Source organism: Rhododendron vialii, chromosome 6a, assembly GCF_030253575.1.
Source record: "Rhododendron vialii isolate Sample 1 chromosome 6a, ASM3025357v1".
NCBI classification, from domain to species: domain Eukaryota; kingdom Viridiplantae; phylum Streptophyta; class Magnoliopsida; order Ericales; family Ericaceae; genus Rhododendron; species Rhododendron vialii.
This window is the reverse complement of record NC_080562.1, coordinates 32948344-32966087: the sequence shown is the minus strand read 5'-3', so window position 1 is coordinate 32966087 and position 17744 is coordinate 32948344. Positions and strand designations below refer to the sequence as shown.

At 38.9% G+C, this 17744-nt stretch overlaps 2 protein-coding genes across 6 annotated transcripts; both read right to left on the bottom strand.

Moving 5' to 3' along the window:
• Positions 1 to 790: 790 nt before the first annotated feature.
• Positions 791 to 4869, bottom strand: LOC131330672 (uncharacterized). 2 transcript variants are annotated; one of them, XM_058364340.1, is made up of 5 exons: positions 4402 to 4863; positions 2154 to 2545; positions 1848 to 2069; positions 1561 to 1740; positions 791 to 1287 (listed from the first exon to the last, which is right to left on the bottom strand). In XM_058364340.1, exons 1-5 carry the CDS (start codon positions 4778 to 4780, stop codon positions 1105 to 1107), a joined length of 1356 nt encoding a protein of 451 aa, XP_058220323.1. In that variant the 5' UTR covers positions 4781 to 4863; the 3' UTR covers positions 791 to 1104. The 2 variants fall into 2 exon arrangements, with proteins under 2 accessions (XP_058220323.1, XP_058220322.1); XM_058364339.1 differs by having other exon boundaries at positions 1848 to 2545; positions 4402 to 4869.
• Positions 4870 to 5476: 607 nt separating this feature from the next.
• LOC131330656 (homeobox-leucine zipper protein HDG2-like) lies at positions 5477 to 15796 on the bottom strand. Of its 4 annotated transcripts, none has more exons than XM_058364319.1 (13): positions 15594 to 15796; positions 14821 to 14924; positions 11951 to 12183; positions 11244 to 11361; positions 10207 to 10395; positions 8817 to 9233; positions 8368 to 8469; positions 8086 to 8286; positions 7422 to 7602; positions 7051 to 7307; positions 6792 to 6887; positions 6297 to 6686; positions 5477 to 5904 (listed from the first exon to the last, which is right to left on the bottom strand). In XM_058364319.1, the coding sequence occupies exons 2-12, from the start codon at positions 14905 to 14907 to the stop codon at positions 6315 to 6317; spliced, it is 2253 nt and encodes a 750-aa protein (XP_058220302.1). In that variant the 5' UTR covers positions 14908 to 14924; positions 15594 to 15796; the 3' UTR covers positions 5477 to 5904; positions 6297 to 6314. The 4 variants fall into 4 exon arrangements, with proteins under 4 accessions (XP_058220302.1, XP_058220304.1, XP_058220301.1 ...); XM_058364321.1 differs by having other exon boundaries at positions 11951 to 12180; positions 15594 to 15659; XM_058364318.1 differs by having other exon boundaries at positions 15590 to 15653.
• Between the last annotated feature and the right edge of the window lie 1948 nt (positions 15797 to 17744).

Below are 17744 nucleotides of genomic sequence, written 5' to 3'. Positions count from 1 at the left end.
GCAGAAAAAATACCACAAACTCTTTGTTACTATGTTACTCTTTTTACTGGTTGGTTTATAAGGCATTTTTTTTGAAGTTCCAACTCATACGTTGATCAAAAAACAAAACAAGAAGTTCCAAACCTAAATCATACATATCGGTGTAAAGAAATGGACGAGAAGAAAAAAAAAGACAGAAGTTCCAACATGTAATAGCAGAAGATACCTCTGTTCTGGACAGAGTTGGTCGACAGAGAAGAAGAAAGAAAGGAGGAGGAGGAGGAGGTTACCTGGAAGAAAGGAGGAGGAGTCGCCTAAGAGAAGAAGAAAGAAAGAAGAAGGAGCTGAGAACGACTAGGGCTGAGATCTCATCGACTGAAGCTGTCGCTGATTTTTTATTTATTTTTTTTGATCCGCTACTGCTATGATCGATTAGGGCCGGGATCGACTTAAAAGAAACAATTATTCAGTGCATCACGATCGACTTATGTATGGGTGAGAACCGTCAGATTTGTTTTTTTGGCTCATAGACGAAAAGCATCGCCTCAGCGCCTCGTCGCTTCAGCACCATGGCGCGCGCTTCAGCGCCTTTGGGTTCCGCACCATAGCCCACATATTTGAAGCGCATTCCTTGCGCTGCACTGCGCCTTGCGCCATGGCGCTTTTTAAAACACTGCCCCTGAGTCAATCGCTCGGTTACTCCACACTATCAGTACCAGGAAATTAGGCGGAAATGAACAGAAATGCTATTTAACCGGTCAGAGTGAGCTTTGCAACATTCGAAACCAGCATATTGTTGAATAGGATCAACTGAAGAAAATGCATAGTACGTTCATTATAGATGACCTCAAGCATTTCAGATCGGCAAGCTGTAGCATAGAAGCATTATTGATGAATCGAATTTAATAAGTACAGTATAATCTAGGGCACTCAATCCTTCCCCCATAGCTACAGATTTCCTGTAAGTCCAATTTTAAGTAGTCTCAAGACTCTCAACATGTTGCAGTTTCATTATTTTGCTGAAACATGAGAACTACTGGCCAAAACTAGTTTTGTTAGCTCGAAACATCACGAGTAGAACGTATTGTTCACAGCGTCTTCAACTGCCGAGTAATGATTTCATTTTCAATAGTAAAATTTCACCTTATCCAAGGCTTTCTCGCACTCGAGTATCCATTTGAGCATCCCTTCATTGTCCTCTCCAGGGCCAAAATCTTCCTCGTTCTCATGGAAACAAAATGCTATCTTTCGAGGTTTTCTGTTTTTTGCAACATACCTCTGTCTTCTCATCCACAGTAAAGCAATAACCTGAGGTACGAACCAATCGCGGTATCAGAAATATAACAGCTACAATGAAAATGCTTCACGAACAGAATTTAATTAAATACAGAGAATTCATTCGTTCAAACGTTTTCTGAAATTCCAAGCCACAAAGGAGAGCCTTTTGGTTTGAGATGACATAACCTGCATAACCTTGTTTAGAAATTTGATACAAACATCGTTTTGTAGTGCAAATTATGTTTCATATAGAGATGGAAACATGCAAGCACAAATAAATGAGAGGCTATCTATTGTACCCACATTTGGATCGGCGACTACATCATTGTCCGCATCAAGTTTTATGGTTAGAGTACTTAGATTACGCAATCCACGAAGAAAAGGGGATATTGTTTGATCTTGGTCTTCCTCAAAACGACGTACAACCACAGCCAAGTGCTTTAGATCAACAAAAACTCCTGGATGATGATAGTATGCGAAAACCTGCAAGCATGAGAGAGATCAGCCAATAAAGACGAAAAGGGAAAAAAAACATAATAGGCTGCACGAAAGAGCAAAACAAAAAAGGGAAATTGTTCTTGCTTAATTACCTTGGTATTAAGTTTCAAAGTTCGGGTATATCTCACACTGTGAAGCAGCCCTGCTAAGAAATTGCGAGCAAATTCCTTATCTTGCCGAGTATGGTGAAAATCGAGAGTCTCAAGACTAATACTGGCTTCATCTAGATGCCAGAAATGCTCCAAATTGTCACTGTAACTAGCAGGAGGCCCTCTCCAGCTGAAGGTCACAAGACTAGGTGCGAAAATACTGAACTGGAAACATCGATAGTTAGGAAAATCGGAAGAAAAAACCACGTCCACAATCAAGTTTTCAAGTCTTTCTGCCCTAACGACAACCTTGCCCCGTTCCTTAAACAAGCAACGTCTCATACTGAAGTGATGAAGCGAGGCACTAGTGATGCTAAGCTTGGAAGCCTCTGGAAATTCGCAAGCACATAGATTTAGATGTTGAAGAGATGAACTAGAAATACTCATGTCCTTGCTCCTATAGCAGGTAACTTTGTAAAGGCATAAAAACTTGAGAGATTTGCAGGAAGTAGAAATCCAGTGTCCAATTCCTCCCCCAGAAAAAGTTGCACAAAGTTCTACATTAGCCAGGGTTAAATCAACAAGAGAGGCGAAGAATCCCAGTTGCAATAGAAGCCCACTGCCTTTCATGTTCAGCGTTAGCTCTCGCAACGACTGGCAATTTGAGAGGCACGGGGGAATCACAAAGAGTTCACCATCACCTGGAAGAAAAAAATATTATGCAAACATGTTTTATTTTGAGGACGGAAAAAGGCCGGATAATGACGGGGGATAGAGGAGACATGGCGAGTTTATGATATAATGGATGGATCATCTTATGTACCATGGAACTAGTTTTATATTTGGTTGAGTGGGACAAGGAAAATAATAAAGGAAGAATGATTATCCATTACCATTAGATGAGAAGTGAGATACTCCGGTAAGGGGAGTAACTAATATCACCCTCGTGGTTATTACTGTATCCCCAATATTACTGTATCCCCAATACAGAGGACTACATTATATCCATTTGGGGAACTATTCTTAGCTGGGTCCATCCCAATACTTCAGTCTCACTCCTTATCCCTCCCCAACCAATTTCTTGAATAAACCTTAGTCCCCTTGGGCCTTGTTTGATAACAGAATAAGTTACCCAATGAAGTGAAATTGGACCAGATAGAATTAAAGTAGGATTATATCATTTTCCCTCTTCTTTTTCATGCGTTTAGATGTGGGACTAATTGATCTTTTTTAGTCGAAGTGTCGGACTAATGAAATGCAATGAATTAGCATATCTCCTGTAATCATGTTAGTTATTTCGGTAGTTGGTTTGCATTGAACGCCCCCCCTGCTATTCCACTAATCTGGCAGGGTGTATGATGCAGCTTTTTTGTCAGAAGTTATGCTTCCTATATATCCTGAAAAAAGTTTTTTTCGGTAAATTAATTCATTTAACCAAAAGTGCAATAGCTACAGAAACACCGGGGCAGACCCCTGACCCTACATCAACACAGCAAAAACAACCCAAAAGAAAAACCATATTACCAAAGAAACGCAAAACGCAACACAGCAACTACAGTTCCACCAACAAGGCTAGAGAGACAAACATATACAATTCAAAGCACCAAACGCTGTCCTAGCCATAGCCTAAGAACAAACAACTATACTTGCCAAACTCAGCAGAAAAAAGCCAACTAGAAGGAACATCAGTTATTGATACAAAACACGTTAGAGGACAGAAACCAATCCTCACATAACTTATTCTGAGCAGTGAACTTCAAGGTTCCCCAATCACTCAGCTTAACTCTGAAGCCTTGCAAACTGAGCTAGCATGTGAGGCGGCCCTATGTTGGAGAATCCTCATATTCCTCTCCTTCCATATGAAATAGATAGCTGCAGCCAGACGTGACTCCAGGAAATTATGAGTATGGGACCATTCACAAGCTTAATACCAATATGTCCCTTAAATCCGTCTATCAAATATGTCCGGTATTAACGAAAGGCATTAAAAATGTTAGAACGTTAGCCAAAGGGTGGCTATACGTGTCTTGCAAGCACAAGCCTCTAATTCTAATTCGAATCCCGTCAAAGATACAGTCCTTTCGGTTCAGGCCGCAGTTTAGATCAGGCCACCAGAGAGTACTCTTGACTTTTGACTGGACCGGGGCAGCGATCAGTTCAGGTACAATTACATATAAGCTGGTCCGGATACCGCCAAACCCAATTAAAGCATCTGCTCCCCTCGCCCTTTTTTAAACTCGGAACCTATCTGAGTAAAATCCCATAAATCTCACTCCAGCCCTTAACTTAATAAACCCATATCAAAATGAGTTTTACTCAAAACTCTAACCAAATCAAGGGAGACTCAAATCCATACACAATTTTTTATGCTTATTAGATTTGAACCTACACAAATGAAACTTGTACTCAAAATTTATGCTTATTAGATTTGAACTTACACAAATGAAACTTTTACTAAAATTTGGGTGAAAATCTGAGTAAAAGCTGTAGATGCTCTTACAATAAAACAAAAAACCCAAAAAAGAAAAAAAAAGAAGCAGAGAGAGGTTTGTAAAACCTGGAAAGACCCCAATACCAAGCTCTTGAACATTGCAGTCTGTAGCGTATCTAACCCAGTCATCTATCAGTGCCCCTGCCCTTTTGCAGTAGGGCTGAGCGCAAAACCACGAAAGGCGCAACCGATGGATCCCCACACCGTTGCGCCGGCCCAGCACTCGATGAACGAAGTCCTGGAATCCCTGGCAATTCGATCCGCATCTTTTCAATGCAAGAAAGTCGGCTTGCAAATCCAAGTAGGGGCTCGAAGTGCATGCGTCTCTGAATTTTCTTGAGACCCCACTTATACGGGGGATGTCGTTGGTTTCGAGGTACGAGAAGATGAGGTGAATCACTGGGTTTGGGAGATCGCTGAATCTGTCCTCACTTGGTACTTCCATGGTTCATTTCAAATAGAGGAAGTAGTCATAGGAGTCGAGTAGTATTGGGTAAAAGAAGAACTGGGTATTTGAGCAAATGAAAGATTCCATGTACAAATAAGATGAAGATGAGGAGGAGGGGAATCACTTGATTAGCGGGTCAACTAAAATGTTTAACAAAAATACTACTTTGAGTCCCTTTTTTTTGGTCTTTATTTAAAAAATATTCTCATCGTTAGTTCTGGGATAATTTTTTTATTATAAATTCTTAGTTTATTCCAACAAGAGGAAAGAAAAAAGCAACATATTATGTTCCAATTCAAAATTTAAATAAAGACAAAAACTTATGAAATAGCTAAGATAAAAAAATGGAAATTGATTTTGGCATTTCACTTTTAGTTACTGACACTCTACTTTATGTCTTGATCATGTGAGATTATAAAATATAATATGGAGTGTCATTGGCTAAAACTGAAGTGTCAAAATCACATCTCTAAAAAAATTTGGTACCTTTACTAATTTCAACTTTCAAAGTCCGAAAAAAAATGGGGTGAATTACGGGGTATGGGAGATCTACAGTCACTTGGTACTTCCATTCATGTGCGTGGAGTTCAATGGGAAAATTAACCTCAATTACCGGAGTAATTGCTACATCTGTCACAAAATATTTGTTCCGCCTGCATAATGGAAATCTAAAAAACATCATATAAGCAAAGAAACAATCCAAAAGGAAGACTAGATATCAAAACCATTTTCAAAGACTGATCTTAAAAATGGCAAAAAAGGGTTTGCAACAAGTTTAAGCTCATCAAACCACAAAAGCTCCAAAAACACACAAACAAACAAGGTGATGCATAGGAAAGTTCCATATCTTTACCCATGCAAAACCATAGCCCTTTCAAACAAGGCAAGAGACTCAAGCTGTGAACATAAAAACCAACAAACTGAAAATGCCTTTAAATTGTTCTGTGCGCTTTTGTTTGGAGAAGTCAATTCCGAACCACTAATCCTTGAAGCTTCGGCTAAGCCTAAATGATCAGGCCCAGCACCATCAACAAGCATACGCGGTGCGATCTTGCCTTCTTTCGCGCCTTCTGCAGCTATGGATCCAGCAGCTATTCCACTGTTCCCTTATTATTCACTAACTGCAATCAGATAGACAGAAACTTACTAACTATTGCAAATACCAGTTCAAAGACAATAACTATTGCAAATAGTCCAAAGACAATTACTACAATACTTCTGATGTGAATTTGAATGGATATACCGAAACCATGTAAACAATGTATCGTATCGCAAAATGTTCGGTTAATAGAAGTAAATCGTCCCTGCTGAAATGGTAAGTGTAAGATAAAAGAAAGACGATGTTCTCTCAGATACGGTAAAATCTTTAATGTCAAAGCATCGCAAGGAAATATCTCTTTCTTACTCACCTTTTAGATGCATCTACCTTGGATATACTAGTTGAAAATTAGCTGAACTAGTAGACTTGTAATAAAAGCAGAGTAATTCGCAATTGACAGATTAAGTTACTCACATTTTAGGCATTGCCTTGTCAAGCAAGTCTGCTTCCCACTGCAGCCTTAAGCCGCTCCACAGTGCAAGCGATGAGGTTGTTGACAGTCGTGACTGTTCCAAGGGCGAGTTTTGCATCCGGAGCAGAATCAACCAAGATCTGGAACGCGGCTGTTATAAGAGTTCCACCGGAGCCACCAGCTCCACCAGTGCCGCCTCCTTGTTGGTTTGGTGGCCCGTCTGGTAGTATGGAAAATCCCGACGGCAGAAGAGCCACGTAGTCTGGATCTCCCCCACCCAATACCATTTCGATGGCCTGAACATCGACCGGGGCATAGACGACAAAGGAGCCAGTCGGATCACAGCAACTTTCTTGAATTATCAGCATGTTGCTTTGGTCTCCATCGACGCCCTAATATGATTCGAATGCGTGGATTACTCCAATGCTTGAATCACTCATGTTTTCGAAAGGAAAAATAAGAATTGGACAGACGATAAAACAGAACCTACAACTTACATTTACTCGAATGAGCGATACACAGTTGCCGATTTCTCGGCCATTGGAAACGTGTGCTATTTCTTCAACCACACCACCATTACAAAGGATGTCCCACTGTGGCAAACAGGCATCAAGGGGTGATCAGCTCTGGGTACATTCTTCAACATCAATTCTTAACACATTTCGTACTTAGAAAACCAAGCAATTAGTTCATTGAATTTGCACCATCCTTAATAGTGTCATACTGAAGAAACATGTGTACTTTATTTTGAGATACCTCGGTTCGAAAGCTCTCATTGCGAAGAAAACCAAACACTCTCTTGGGTGCAACCGGGAGCCAGAAGGAAGTCGCGGCACTAATAACAACTCCGGAAGGGCGACCCGGATTATTTACGCTCTTTTGTGTCATAACTCTCACGTCATCGGCTCCGCTTCCTGACAGCGCCGTCCACGTCTGAGCAGTGGAGGCACCAACACCACCGCAGAAGCTTATCACCATTCGCTCTGCCAGCTTCAGCATGTTCCTCCTTCCTCCTGCAGTATCAACCAAACCAGAATAAAAAATTTGAGCCAACCAAAATCAACTCGAACGAAGGACATCTTGCGATGGTACTATTTTTCTTGTGCTAGGTAGAAACGTATGATCACCGGTATCAGAGAGATCGTTAGGGGGAACGTTTGTTGCCATGGCACTGGCAAAGCGCTCGCATTGCCTTTCAAGAGTAGAAGTCCAGCGTTTAGCCCCGAACGCGAGGCCAGAGTTGACTAGCGGCCTGTAGATGTTAAGAGTGCCACTGTCGTCCACTTCAACATGTTCTACCCATGTAACCTGCAACATTTGAGGAACACAGAGAGAGTCAATGTTCATTACTAATTGTGTAAGGTATTAGCTGTACAAAGGGAAAGTTAATGCAGAAATTTTCGCCCGATTTACCAAGGAATCCTCCCTGTTTATTAGCCAATAGGGTTATCTATGTTAAGGAAATGAATCCCACATTACTTGGGAGTGGAATGGGTGATCACTTAATAACATCTGGGACCTCTCCATATATTGCCAATTGATTGTGAGATGGATATGAAGTTTCTACATGGTATCAGAGCGAGGCTTGTTCCACCCCACATTTTATAAAAATTTACAATCCACACCCCGCGATGAGTCGATGACAGACCAGCGAAAAGGCTGCACGATGATAGGACCCAAAAAGTGGCCACACGTGACAGACCTCAAATCGTGGCTGCACGTGAGGGGGAATGTTAAGGAAATGAATCCCAAACTGTTACCCTGTGATGACATTAATTCAATATACTTCACCTTTGAGTATCCATTGGGCATTTCCTGAATTAAACATCCAGATGGCCTTCTTCGGCATCTCGCTAACGCAGCAGGGTGCAAACTGTCCGGAGAGAAGTCCACCACTGCCCAACTCCCGTCACCATGGTGCTTGCAGTACCTCACAAAAGGGGTCTCCCGAGTCGGGACGACTGGCGAAAGCACTTGGAATTCAGCACTCATCTGGAAATCAAATCAAAGGTTGAGTATATGGAATGGATTGGCAATGGAAACAACTTGATAAATGAAGCTCCGTGTACTTACCACTTGCATGGATCCGTCGCAGTTTCCTCCTACTCTTGTTGATAGAACTTCGAGAATCATAGCTCTTGCGACGATCTCAGCAAACACAGCCGACCATTGATTCTAATAATCATCAAAGAAGGTGAGTACTGAGTACTAAACCTCTAGTATCTGTCTAGTGTTACAGTACTAAATTAGATAGCACCAAAAACAGGTCACCATGCGGTAGCATTCTAAAAACGACGTCACATAATTTTAGATTTACTTTCTGCGGTAGCATCCATAACATTAACATTAAAATTTCTATTTTCTTACTTAAATGGTCTTTGATCTTTTCGTCAATTTCGTGCATTCATCTCAAAGGATTGATCATCCATGTAACATAGCTTACCATCTTTTCCAGGTTTCATATAAAAAGATATGGTGGCAAATCGTTTTCTGATAAATTTATCCATCTATATGAGTCTTACCACATCCATGAGAATTTCAGCAAGGTTACTGGGGCTCATCATGACAATGCCAATCGCACGCGATGCTTCAGATTTGAGAGCCGGAAGTCTCCGCCCAAAACAACCGGAAAATGCCCTGAAGTACTCTTCTTCATTCAGCACAAAACCACAGCTGCTGTTGTCGATGCCAGGGACCCAAAGCGGTTCACCAATTCGGGCCATTCTGATCAACTCGTCCATGGCTACACCAGCAAGTTCAAGTATCAACTGCTTGTCCACCTGATATCCAGTTGGTCCACCAGTTGACCTAAATATGTCCCCTGCTCCATATGGTAGCTCCCCTCCAACACCTTGCTCATTGACTGGTGGCGAATCCATAGTGAAGTTTAGCATAGGCTTGCCCGTGTACTGAGCTGCCATGGCTGCAATCTTTTCCACCTAAAAACAATGGAAACAAAAAATATAGCAGCACAGGTGCAGATTCTTAATTTTTGTATATTCTGGATAAATGTTTCTCAAAATAATCACTTTGAGAACTACTACTACTAAATGGTAACGGTAGAAAGAACAAACGCCTTGGGATTTGGTCAAGTGGGCATAAGAAAACAAATAAGTAATTGTCCTCCATGAGGTCGTATGTTCGAATCCCATGGTAACCAAAAGATTCCAAATCTTGGGGCCATTGGAGGGTTTTTCCGATCGTTAACTTCATACTCCCGAAATTAGTCAAGGTGTGCGTCAGCTGATCCGGACATATAAAAAAATATAGAAAGGACAAAATAGTACTAGTAGTAGATTTTTTTTTTTTTTGATCCGCGTACTAGTAGTAGATTGATGTTTATTGTAGTTAACTTATAGAGGTCGATAATAAAGCAGGTTTTGGATGTCTCTTCCGGGATTGCGCAGGAGCTTGGAAGTGGGGCTTCTATGTCAAACTGACTAGCAGGTCCAGTCTAGAATCCGAACTCTGGGTGAGCTACCGTGGCCTCACTATAGTCATGGAGAAAGGAATTCTGAATGTCAAGATAGAATCAGATTCTCTTGATGCTGTCAATCTCATCAATGGGGCTCCTGCTACCCGCGATCGAGCACCAATTTGCGGCTCTGATTGAGGACTCAAAGGTACTGATCCTATCCAGCACTGGCCTCCATTACTCATGTCTACCGACTACCGTATGGAAAACCAAAGGGCGGACAATCTCGCTCCACTTGGGGTGGAGCAAGAGGAGAAATTGGTGGTTATATACTTATGAAATTCCGGCTGCTACCATGCTGTTTAGTAGCGATGATTACCCGGGGGCTAGGCACCTCCAGGCTTACGACTGTCGTGTACTTCAAAACTAGATACTTTATCCTTACGATTCGGTTGTGCAAGGCTATAACTCTGTAAGTTTAATGAATTCCGTAATACCTCGTCTCTCAAACGAGAGTTCTCGATGCGGAGCTGATGTTCCTCGAAAGACAATTCCGCTAGAGCAGTGGGGCCTCCGCAAGCAGGGCAAGCGGCATTGTTGAGAGCCTCCTTGTACCTCATGTTGTCGATCCTGAGCCTTTCGTTCTCCAATCGAAGCTGCGAGTTCTCATGCCTCTCATGTTGCATCTACTCACCATTACATACATACTAACTAGTTCATTAATTAGTACTCATACAAGTTAATTTACAAAGAAAAGAAATGAAAAATCAGAGTAAAAAGACAGGGTTGGGTTGAAGCTAAGTAAAAATTTCTCGGGGCACCACCACAACAGAAGTGCGTGGGTGGATCCCAATTCAATATGGGATAGAAAAAGGGTCTGGGCACTGGGCGGTACGCGTACTGACTAATCAATCTCTCTAAAGCAAGACCCTCTACCATGGTTAGACGATTCTTTCATTTTGTTAACAATTTTTCGTATTTCCCCATCTAAAGAAATCTCCTTTATTTTTTCTTTGGACTTTCATCTTCTTTTTTTTGATTAATTGTTCAATTCATCTCGGAATGAAAAAAAGCTATAGAATATAGTATTTAATATCTTTTATTAAAGCTAAAAGGGCTAAATAAAATTTGCAAACTACTTTTTCTTTTTTCTTTTTAGAATGTGTGTTGTGAAATTCAAAAGGAAGTATATCGTACTTAAAAAGTTTATTAAACATTCAAAAAGAGCTAAAAATTACAAAGTCACTTTTTCTTTAGTGTTCGTTTGTTTTCAAATGGGTTATCTTCATTTTCCTAAAACATAACTTTAGCACTTCTCTTTTCTCGAATTGCCTTCTTCTAAGTTGCAAAAACACTCTATTATGTATTGATACTTTTAAGCAATTGAAACATACTCTAAATCATGTAAATACAATGGGAAAAAAAAATTCACCTTTCAATAAATTAAAAAGAGTGTATTTGGAGAAAATGGGGGTGTGACAAAAGTTTTTTTTTTTTTTTGTATTTTGAGAGTAACAAATAGAAAGCGTTTGACCTTCAATTGGGTGCGCTTGTTTTGGAACCAAAACTTGATTTGCAAAGGTTTCAACCCCAAATCAAGCCCGAGTTCCCTCCTTTGCTTGTCATCTGGGTGTGGACACTCTTTGAAGAATCTGGGCCCCCAACCGACAGAAACAGAGACAGAACAAACAATGTCAGTTGACAGGTAATAACATGTTTATCTTAGTACCCGAATGAACACGATATTTTCAACATACAGCCAAAAATAAGAATATATGGCTTGTCTGCTGTCACGAGCTGCGCTCCGAGTGATCGCAACCGTCAGATAGTATTTTTAATGGTCCAGATTTATTTTCAATATTTTACAGGTATTAAAAGACTTTTACCGGTAAAAGATTTAACAAATCTGAAACACTAATTGTCAATATGAATGGTTCAGATTGAATTGCACAACCTTCTATACAGTTGGCTGCAAAGAAACTAGATCCAAAAATAAAGGGTAACAAAGAACATTCAAGAAGTAAGAAAGCATTAGCTTAGAGTAGTTTGGTTGCTGTTTTCAGAATTAGTACCGTAGGATGACGAATTTTTACCAAAATACCCAATTTATAGAAAATATTGTTGAAATAAAATGACACAACAAGATTGGGTTTTTTTTGTTTTGATCTTTTTTATGTTCTGGAATATAGTTTCTAAAAAAAAGTGATATGCAATACTGATTCTGAATAGAAAATGGCTCACGCTTCCATTGTTTGGATTTGATGCTGCGTGTGGCGGTGATAGCGCCTTTTCTTCTTGTTCTTCCGGCCGTTGCTGTCTTCTGGATCATCATCAACATCGGAGCCACCCTCCGGGCCGTTTTCACTTCCGGATAGGCTGTCAAATTCATCTTCTCTTTTCCTTTCGACGCGGTTTTCTTCTGTGCCTTGGCCTATGTGAAGTGAGTTAAACTGGCCGTCCATCATGTTAGGCTGCTGCAAAATGTCCTTGAACCATCAGCATTCTATGTAAAAATCACTACACAACTCTTGAATTCTTGCTAATGTTTACATTGCAGAAATTCTAGATTTGCCAAAGTTCTCAAATAGCGCAATTATAGACGTTCTGCGTATCGAGGAACCTACTCGCACGTAAAAGTACTCAAACTAGTAGAATATGTAGACCATGTAAAATTTGTTCCATTTGTTCCACTCCTATTCATATGATGCCTAACACAGCATTGCATTTCTCTAAGCCAAATCGAAGGGTGGCCGAGACCAACAAAAAAAAAAAAAAAAATTTGCGACAAAATGCTCAACATTTAGCACCAAAACTATGGCATCTCATGAGGAGGCGTGATGCACTATACCCTATAGGGCAGCTCGCCCTACAGGATCCCCGGATCCTCTTATTAGGCATCCCATACGAGAGCTTCCTTTTTCACTTCCTAACTTTGCCAAACCTTTGCTACAGCTGCCCTAAAAGAGGTCGCTAATTTGTATTACCTTGGTTAGTACTCCATCAATGAAGTTTATGTTACCCTAAAAAATAGCAATGAGCTCCTTTAAAACCCAGTTAAATCCCACCTCGATCATCACAACCACATTTTTTTTTTTGGATTTTGGAAAAAGAAACTCAATCAGATATTAGTAAATGCTTTGTTAAATTAGTTAGTCATTTTTGGTTTGGAGTTCTGAACTAAAATTTGAAACCCAGGGAAGTGTCGATTTTCAGTTTTGATCAAGCACTTACAAATATCAAAAGGAGTTAATTTGTCACGAAAAAGGATTGAAAAAAATTAAGCCTTACAATATGAATGACTCTGATTTTCTCTTTAAATTTTTTTGGAAATTACACCTTACTAAATGAACTACCATGATGGTTTACAAAATATAATTGCAAAATTAAACCTTAATAAATGAACGACTCTAATTTCCTATAAAAAGATATACTTGCAAAATTAAGTCTTTACTAGGTGAATAGTGTTCCCTCACTTTTTAGATGAATATATAAATAGAATAACACTTGTTTGTTAAGATCTCTTATAGTATCAAACAAACAACATAAAAACATTACCCCTAAACTTAAGCTCTTTTGGGCACATAGAAAAAAGCAAATCAAATGTTACATGCACGTCTAACACCAAAGATTTTTTATTTTTTATTTCCACTCGACAGATATCTAACCTACTCCTAAGGGGATGGGAAATGAGAACTGCTAAGTGGCATAAGGGTGGGGCAAGCCCAAAGGCCATCAACCATCACACCAAGCACTTGCACTCCTTGTTAGAATCGAACCCTCACCTTTCACAAATAAAATTAATTTTGGCATTAGAAACACCTTTGAAAAAAGGTGGTGTATTTTTTTTTTTTTGATGAAAAGGTAGTATATTGGAGCAGAGGATTTATTCTCGTTATTTTTTGATAACCAAGTGTCAGGGCCGGCTTACGCCCGATCGTTAATTTTAGGGCCACAGAAATTAGTTGAGGTGCGTGTAAGTTGGGCTGGACATCCGGTTATAAAAAAAGAAAGAAGAGAGATTAAATTCCTTCTGCCGGTAAAGTAAACTATGAGTTTTCCATCACCATCATTTTGGACCCTACGGTGTATTATTTGCCGATCTGAATTGTTTCTCATTCAAAAAATTAGTTTCACTGGACATCAAAAGGCATATCAAAATTTAAATTTAAATTTATAAAACGGATGGTCATGGACACTTTAACTTGACAAGATCAAACTGTCCATTTTATAAACTGAAATTCAACTTTTGATTGGTCTATCAAAATTCAATCAAACTGATTTTTTGCGCGAATATATTACAATATGAGCCCTACAAGATGAGCGGTTCGGATTATAACAATAAACGCATGGTGGGGTCTACAACTGGCGGTGGTGGAAAATCCGCAGGCGAAAAAAATTTAATCTCAATAAATTAACAAACCGTACGCCTAAATAGTTGGAGAGATCAACAATGTCGATCTATGTTCAATTTAGGACTGAGATGTAAGGAAAGAAGAGCTAATCTGAATCCGTTATCAACACAAAAATTTGAGTAACGGAAACAATTATTCAGTGGAGGGTGAAAGGCTCCATATAACCCACGTTGAAAATGAGTTGACCAATTTGTTTAACTGAAATCTCTCCAGAAGACCAATTTCCAATATAGACAAGGATTTTATTTGAAAAAGAAAAAGAAATTGATCGACTTTTCCTACCACCAACTCACCTTAGTCCAAAAATAAAAAAAAATACTCCGTAAAAAACAAAACAAAAATCTTCCACTTGTTTTTTTCTAGGTAATGCAGCAGCTCCGGGTCAACTTGCACACGTTTTGAATTAATCCGTATCACAGCCGTTTCACATGCTCGCACGTGATTTTCCACTTGTTTGAGGTGAAGTTCGTAGATTAATGTATCTCATTCTCTAAAATGGACAAAACCAATGATAGTAATCCTACTCGATTTTTTATATTGTTGTTATCTTTCGTCGACATTATTGATGTTTCACTTTTTCCATGAAACCGGTGGAAATGATCATATAAAAGAGAGTTGACTAAAACAAACGAACGAAAGATCCGAAGGAACACGTAAACGTACAATTCGGTGTCTGAAAGATTATGATTTAAAAAACACCTGTCCAATGGCAAGACCACGGGAAGAAGATGCGATCAATCCTGCCATGCTGCTGCTTCTCGTTACCATCTTCCTCGCTGGAATCATGTTTCCTGGCTCCGTTCCTGTGAATCACATTCACATACGTGTATAATTAACGTATGCAAAAGATACGAAAGATTACATAAATGTACCTTCTTTTCTCTAATTCTCATGGGATAACTTTGTGTGCTCTCAGACATATCTAGTAGGATGTCTAAAGACAAATAACAAAAGAAAAACTAGAGCTTGCTAGTTTTTCGCTGAGGCTGCAAGATATACTAAAAGGGTCCCCTTTTTTTTTTTTTTTTCAGAAATAGAAAAAGAAAGACAAAAGATTGACCAAAAGATTGGGCTAAATCATTTACATTGAAAACGAGTCATTTTTTTCTCTCTCTTTCTTCGTCGTCATGAAATGGGTCGTATTTGGAGTCCAATTTTATCCACCAAATAGGGGAATGTATGTACAAAAATCCATTTGCATTTGTTATCTTTTAAACGTGACTCGATTACTCGATCTAGTTTTTCTCTAGAAAGAGCATGAAATTAAGTATAAAAGGATGGTGGAAACATGTATGCTCAATCAATAAATAAATAAATAAATATATATATATATATATATATATATATATATATATATATATCAGATTTTCAAGCTAATGAAACCACTGAAGGAAGTGAAAAAAAAAAAAAAAACAAGAAAGAGAGGAAGAATGTGCTAGTGCTAAAAATTCTTAAACCAGTTATATACCTACTTGAATGGGAAGACTTGATAATCTCTGTGTTCTAGAGAGAGAGATTAAAGAAATGGAAATGTGGGTAGTCGTGGGGGGCCTGGGGGTGTTTATATAGAAGCAGCCGAGTGTGTAGAGATAGAGAGATGAAGATGAGAGAGAAAGCGACACACTGTTACTTACGCCAGGGAGGATGAGAGAGAGAGAGAGAGAGAGAGAGAGAGAGAGAGAGAGAGAGAGAGAAATCAAGAGCGAGAAAAAGCAATGGAAAAATAGGTTTGTAAAAGAAAAAGTTGGAGAAGCAAATCGAAAATTCTGGCCAAACACAGCATTAATGGCCGGGAGCTGTAATTGCTTTCTAGAGAGAGAGAGAGAGGGGGTACTTGGTTTTCACAATTTTAGTGTTTTTACTGAATTTTTTTTTTTCAAAATTTAAGTTTTTTTTTTCCCCTTGCTGTTAAAAAAAGTGTTTTTTTTTTCTTTTTCCCCTCAAGGAAATGAGTGGACCAACATGTATATGTTGTATCCAAATAGAAGAGTATAGTGAAGGCAAAATTTTGGAAAGTCATTTAATCCTGGAGATAAGATAGGGTATTTCGATGATAGGATTTGGATTCGTCGAAGTTTGGAAAGTTCGTAAAGTCCGTATCCCGAAAAAGCCGGCTTTCCTATTATGTGGCCGTATTTCCCGGCTACCATTATATTGGAGATAGAATATGCAGCGCATGAAAAGGCCGGCGGATACGAGTCTTAAACATGCTACGTTGGCAAAAAAAAGACAACGCATGCGAGTATTACAAAGTTTAGAAAGTTCGTAAAGTTTGTATCTCGAAAAGGCTGGCTTTCCAAATATGTGGCCGTATTTCCCGGCTACCATTACGTTGGAGATAGAATATACAGCACATGAAAAGGCCGGCGGATACGAGTCTTAAACATGCTACGTTGGCAAAAAAAAAAAGACGATGGCAAGAAAAGAATTGGAGATGAAAATTTGGATGTTTCAACAATTCATGAAAAAATTCTCTAACAAAACATGGAGTATAATTTAGGAAGAAGAGAGCACACAACATTTACGTGGCTAAATAATTAATGGGGCATACGTAGCAACGCTTTGCATAAATAATTGGAACTACTTTATATTTTATTTGAATGAGATAAATTCCATTAATCTTAGAGGCTGAACATTAGTAGTGTCAATTTACTGAAGTTGTGTCATGAATTGGTAAGGATTTATGCTACTAATATTTGGTGACTAATTATAAAATGCAAAAGCTTCACAATTAATAAGTTGTGTCTTTGCTTTGATTGGACAAAATGGCGAAACATATATATTGCATACTCTAAATATTACTACCGTTATCGCAGAAGTTGCTAGGTTGTTGAATAATTAGGTGGGCGAAAATGAAAATTATTTTATGTCGACTTTGGCGGTTGTTAGTTACTTATGTCGTTATGTTTTTCGAATTTTCGCAACATGGTAAAAACGGTATGAGTGGACAAACACAACCTATAGTTAAAAAAAATTTATGAAAGGAAATTAATAATGTTGTCGAAAACAAGAAGTTCAAAATGATAGATGATGCAAACAACAAATCATTTGATTGCGTAAAGTTACTAATGACTAGTGAAACAAATTATGTCGACAGATAAAACTACATTAAACATGTCGTTCTACCGATAAAAAAATAAAGTCGTGTCAATTTATTGACCTAACGACAAATTATATGGACAGAGTACAACATACGACATTCTAATTTGGGAAAAACGAGAACAAATCAAGTCAAAAACAACGTAGTTTGGAGTTGAATAGTATACAAGTCAAGAACAAAAATGTAAACAAACGTAAAAAGCGCGCATAACTATAGGGTTCATAACTAGTAAGTGTGTGACATGCTCAAAGTACCCAAAACTGAACGCCGAGAATCTAATCGCAATTGCTGTGCAAAAATAATCACGTACCGTATCATTTTTATAAACCTAGGAAGTTTCTTAATATATATGTTCGATGTGAAACTAAAAATTCACATTAGGGTATGGGGAAATGCTATAATATATGCACACCGTTATTTGGATGGGTATGGTATGCTTCCTTTGAATTCATAAGGTGTTCCTCATCCAACTTTCTGTTGGATGAAGTTTCGTTTCTTTTATTGTATGTTCCATCTCTTTTAT

Bases quoted from the DNA above. Each gene is read 5' to 3' on its own strand.
- LOC131330672 (XM_058364339.1), bottom strand. From the start codon at position 4,780: ATGGAAGTACCAAGTGAGGACAGATTCAGCGATCTCCCAAACCCAGTG. The intron at 2,546-4,401 runs GTTTTACAAACC...TTTTTCTTCCAG, and splicing joins TGGTATTGGGGTCTTTCCAG to GTGATGGTGAACTCTTTGTG. The intron at 1,288-1,560 runs GTGGGTACAATA...TTCGTACCTCAG, and splicing joins ATGTAGTCGCCGATCCAAAT to GTTATTGCTTTACTGTGGAT.
- LOC131330656 (XM_058364319.1), bottom strand. From the start codon at position 14,907: ATGATTCCAGCGAGGAAGATGGTAACGAGAAGCAGCAGCATGGCAGGA. The intron at 12,184-14,820 runs GTGTTTTTTAAA...GACATTTTGCAG, and splicing joins GTGGTCTTGCCATTGGACAG to CAGCCTAACATGATGGACGG. The intron at 6,687-6,791 runs GTAAGTTGTAGG...GAATCATATTAG, and splicing joins TATCGCTCATTCGAGTAAAT to GGCGTCGATGGAGACCAAAG.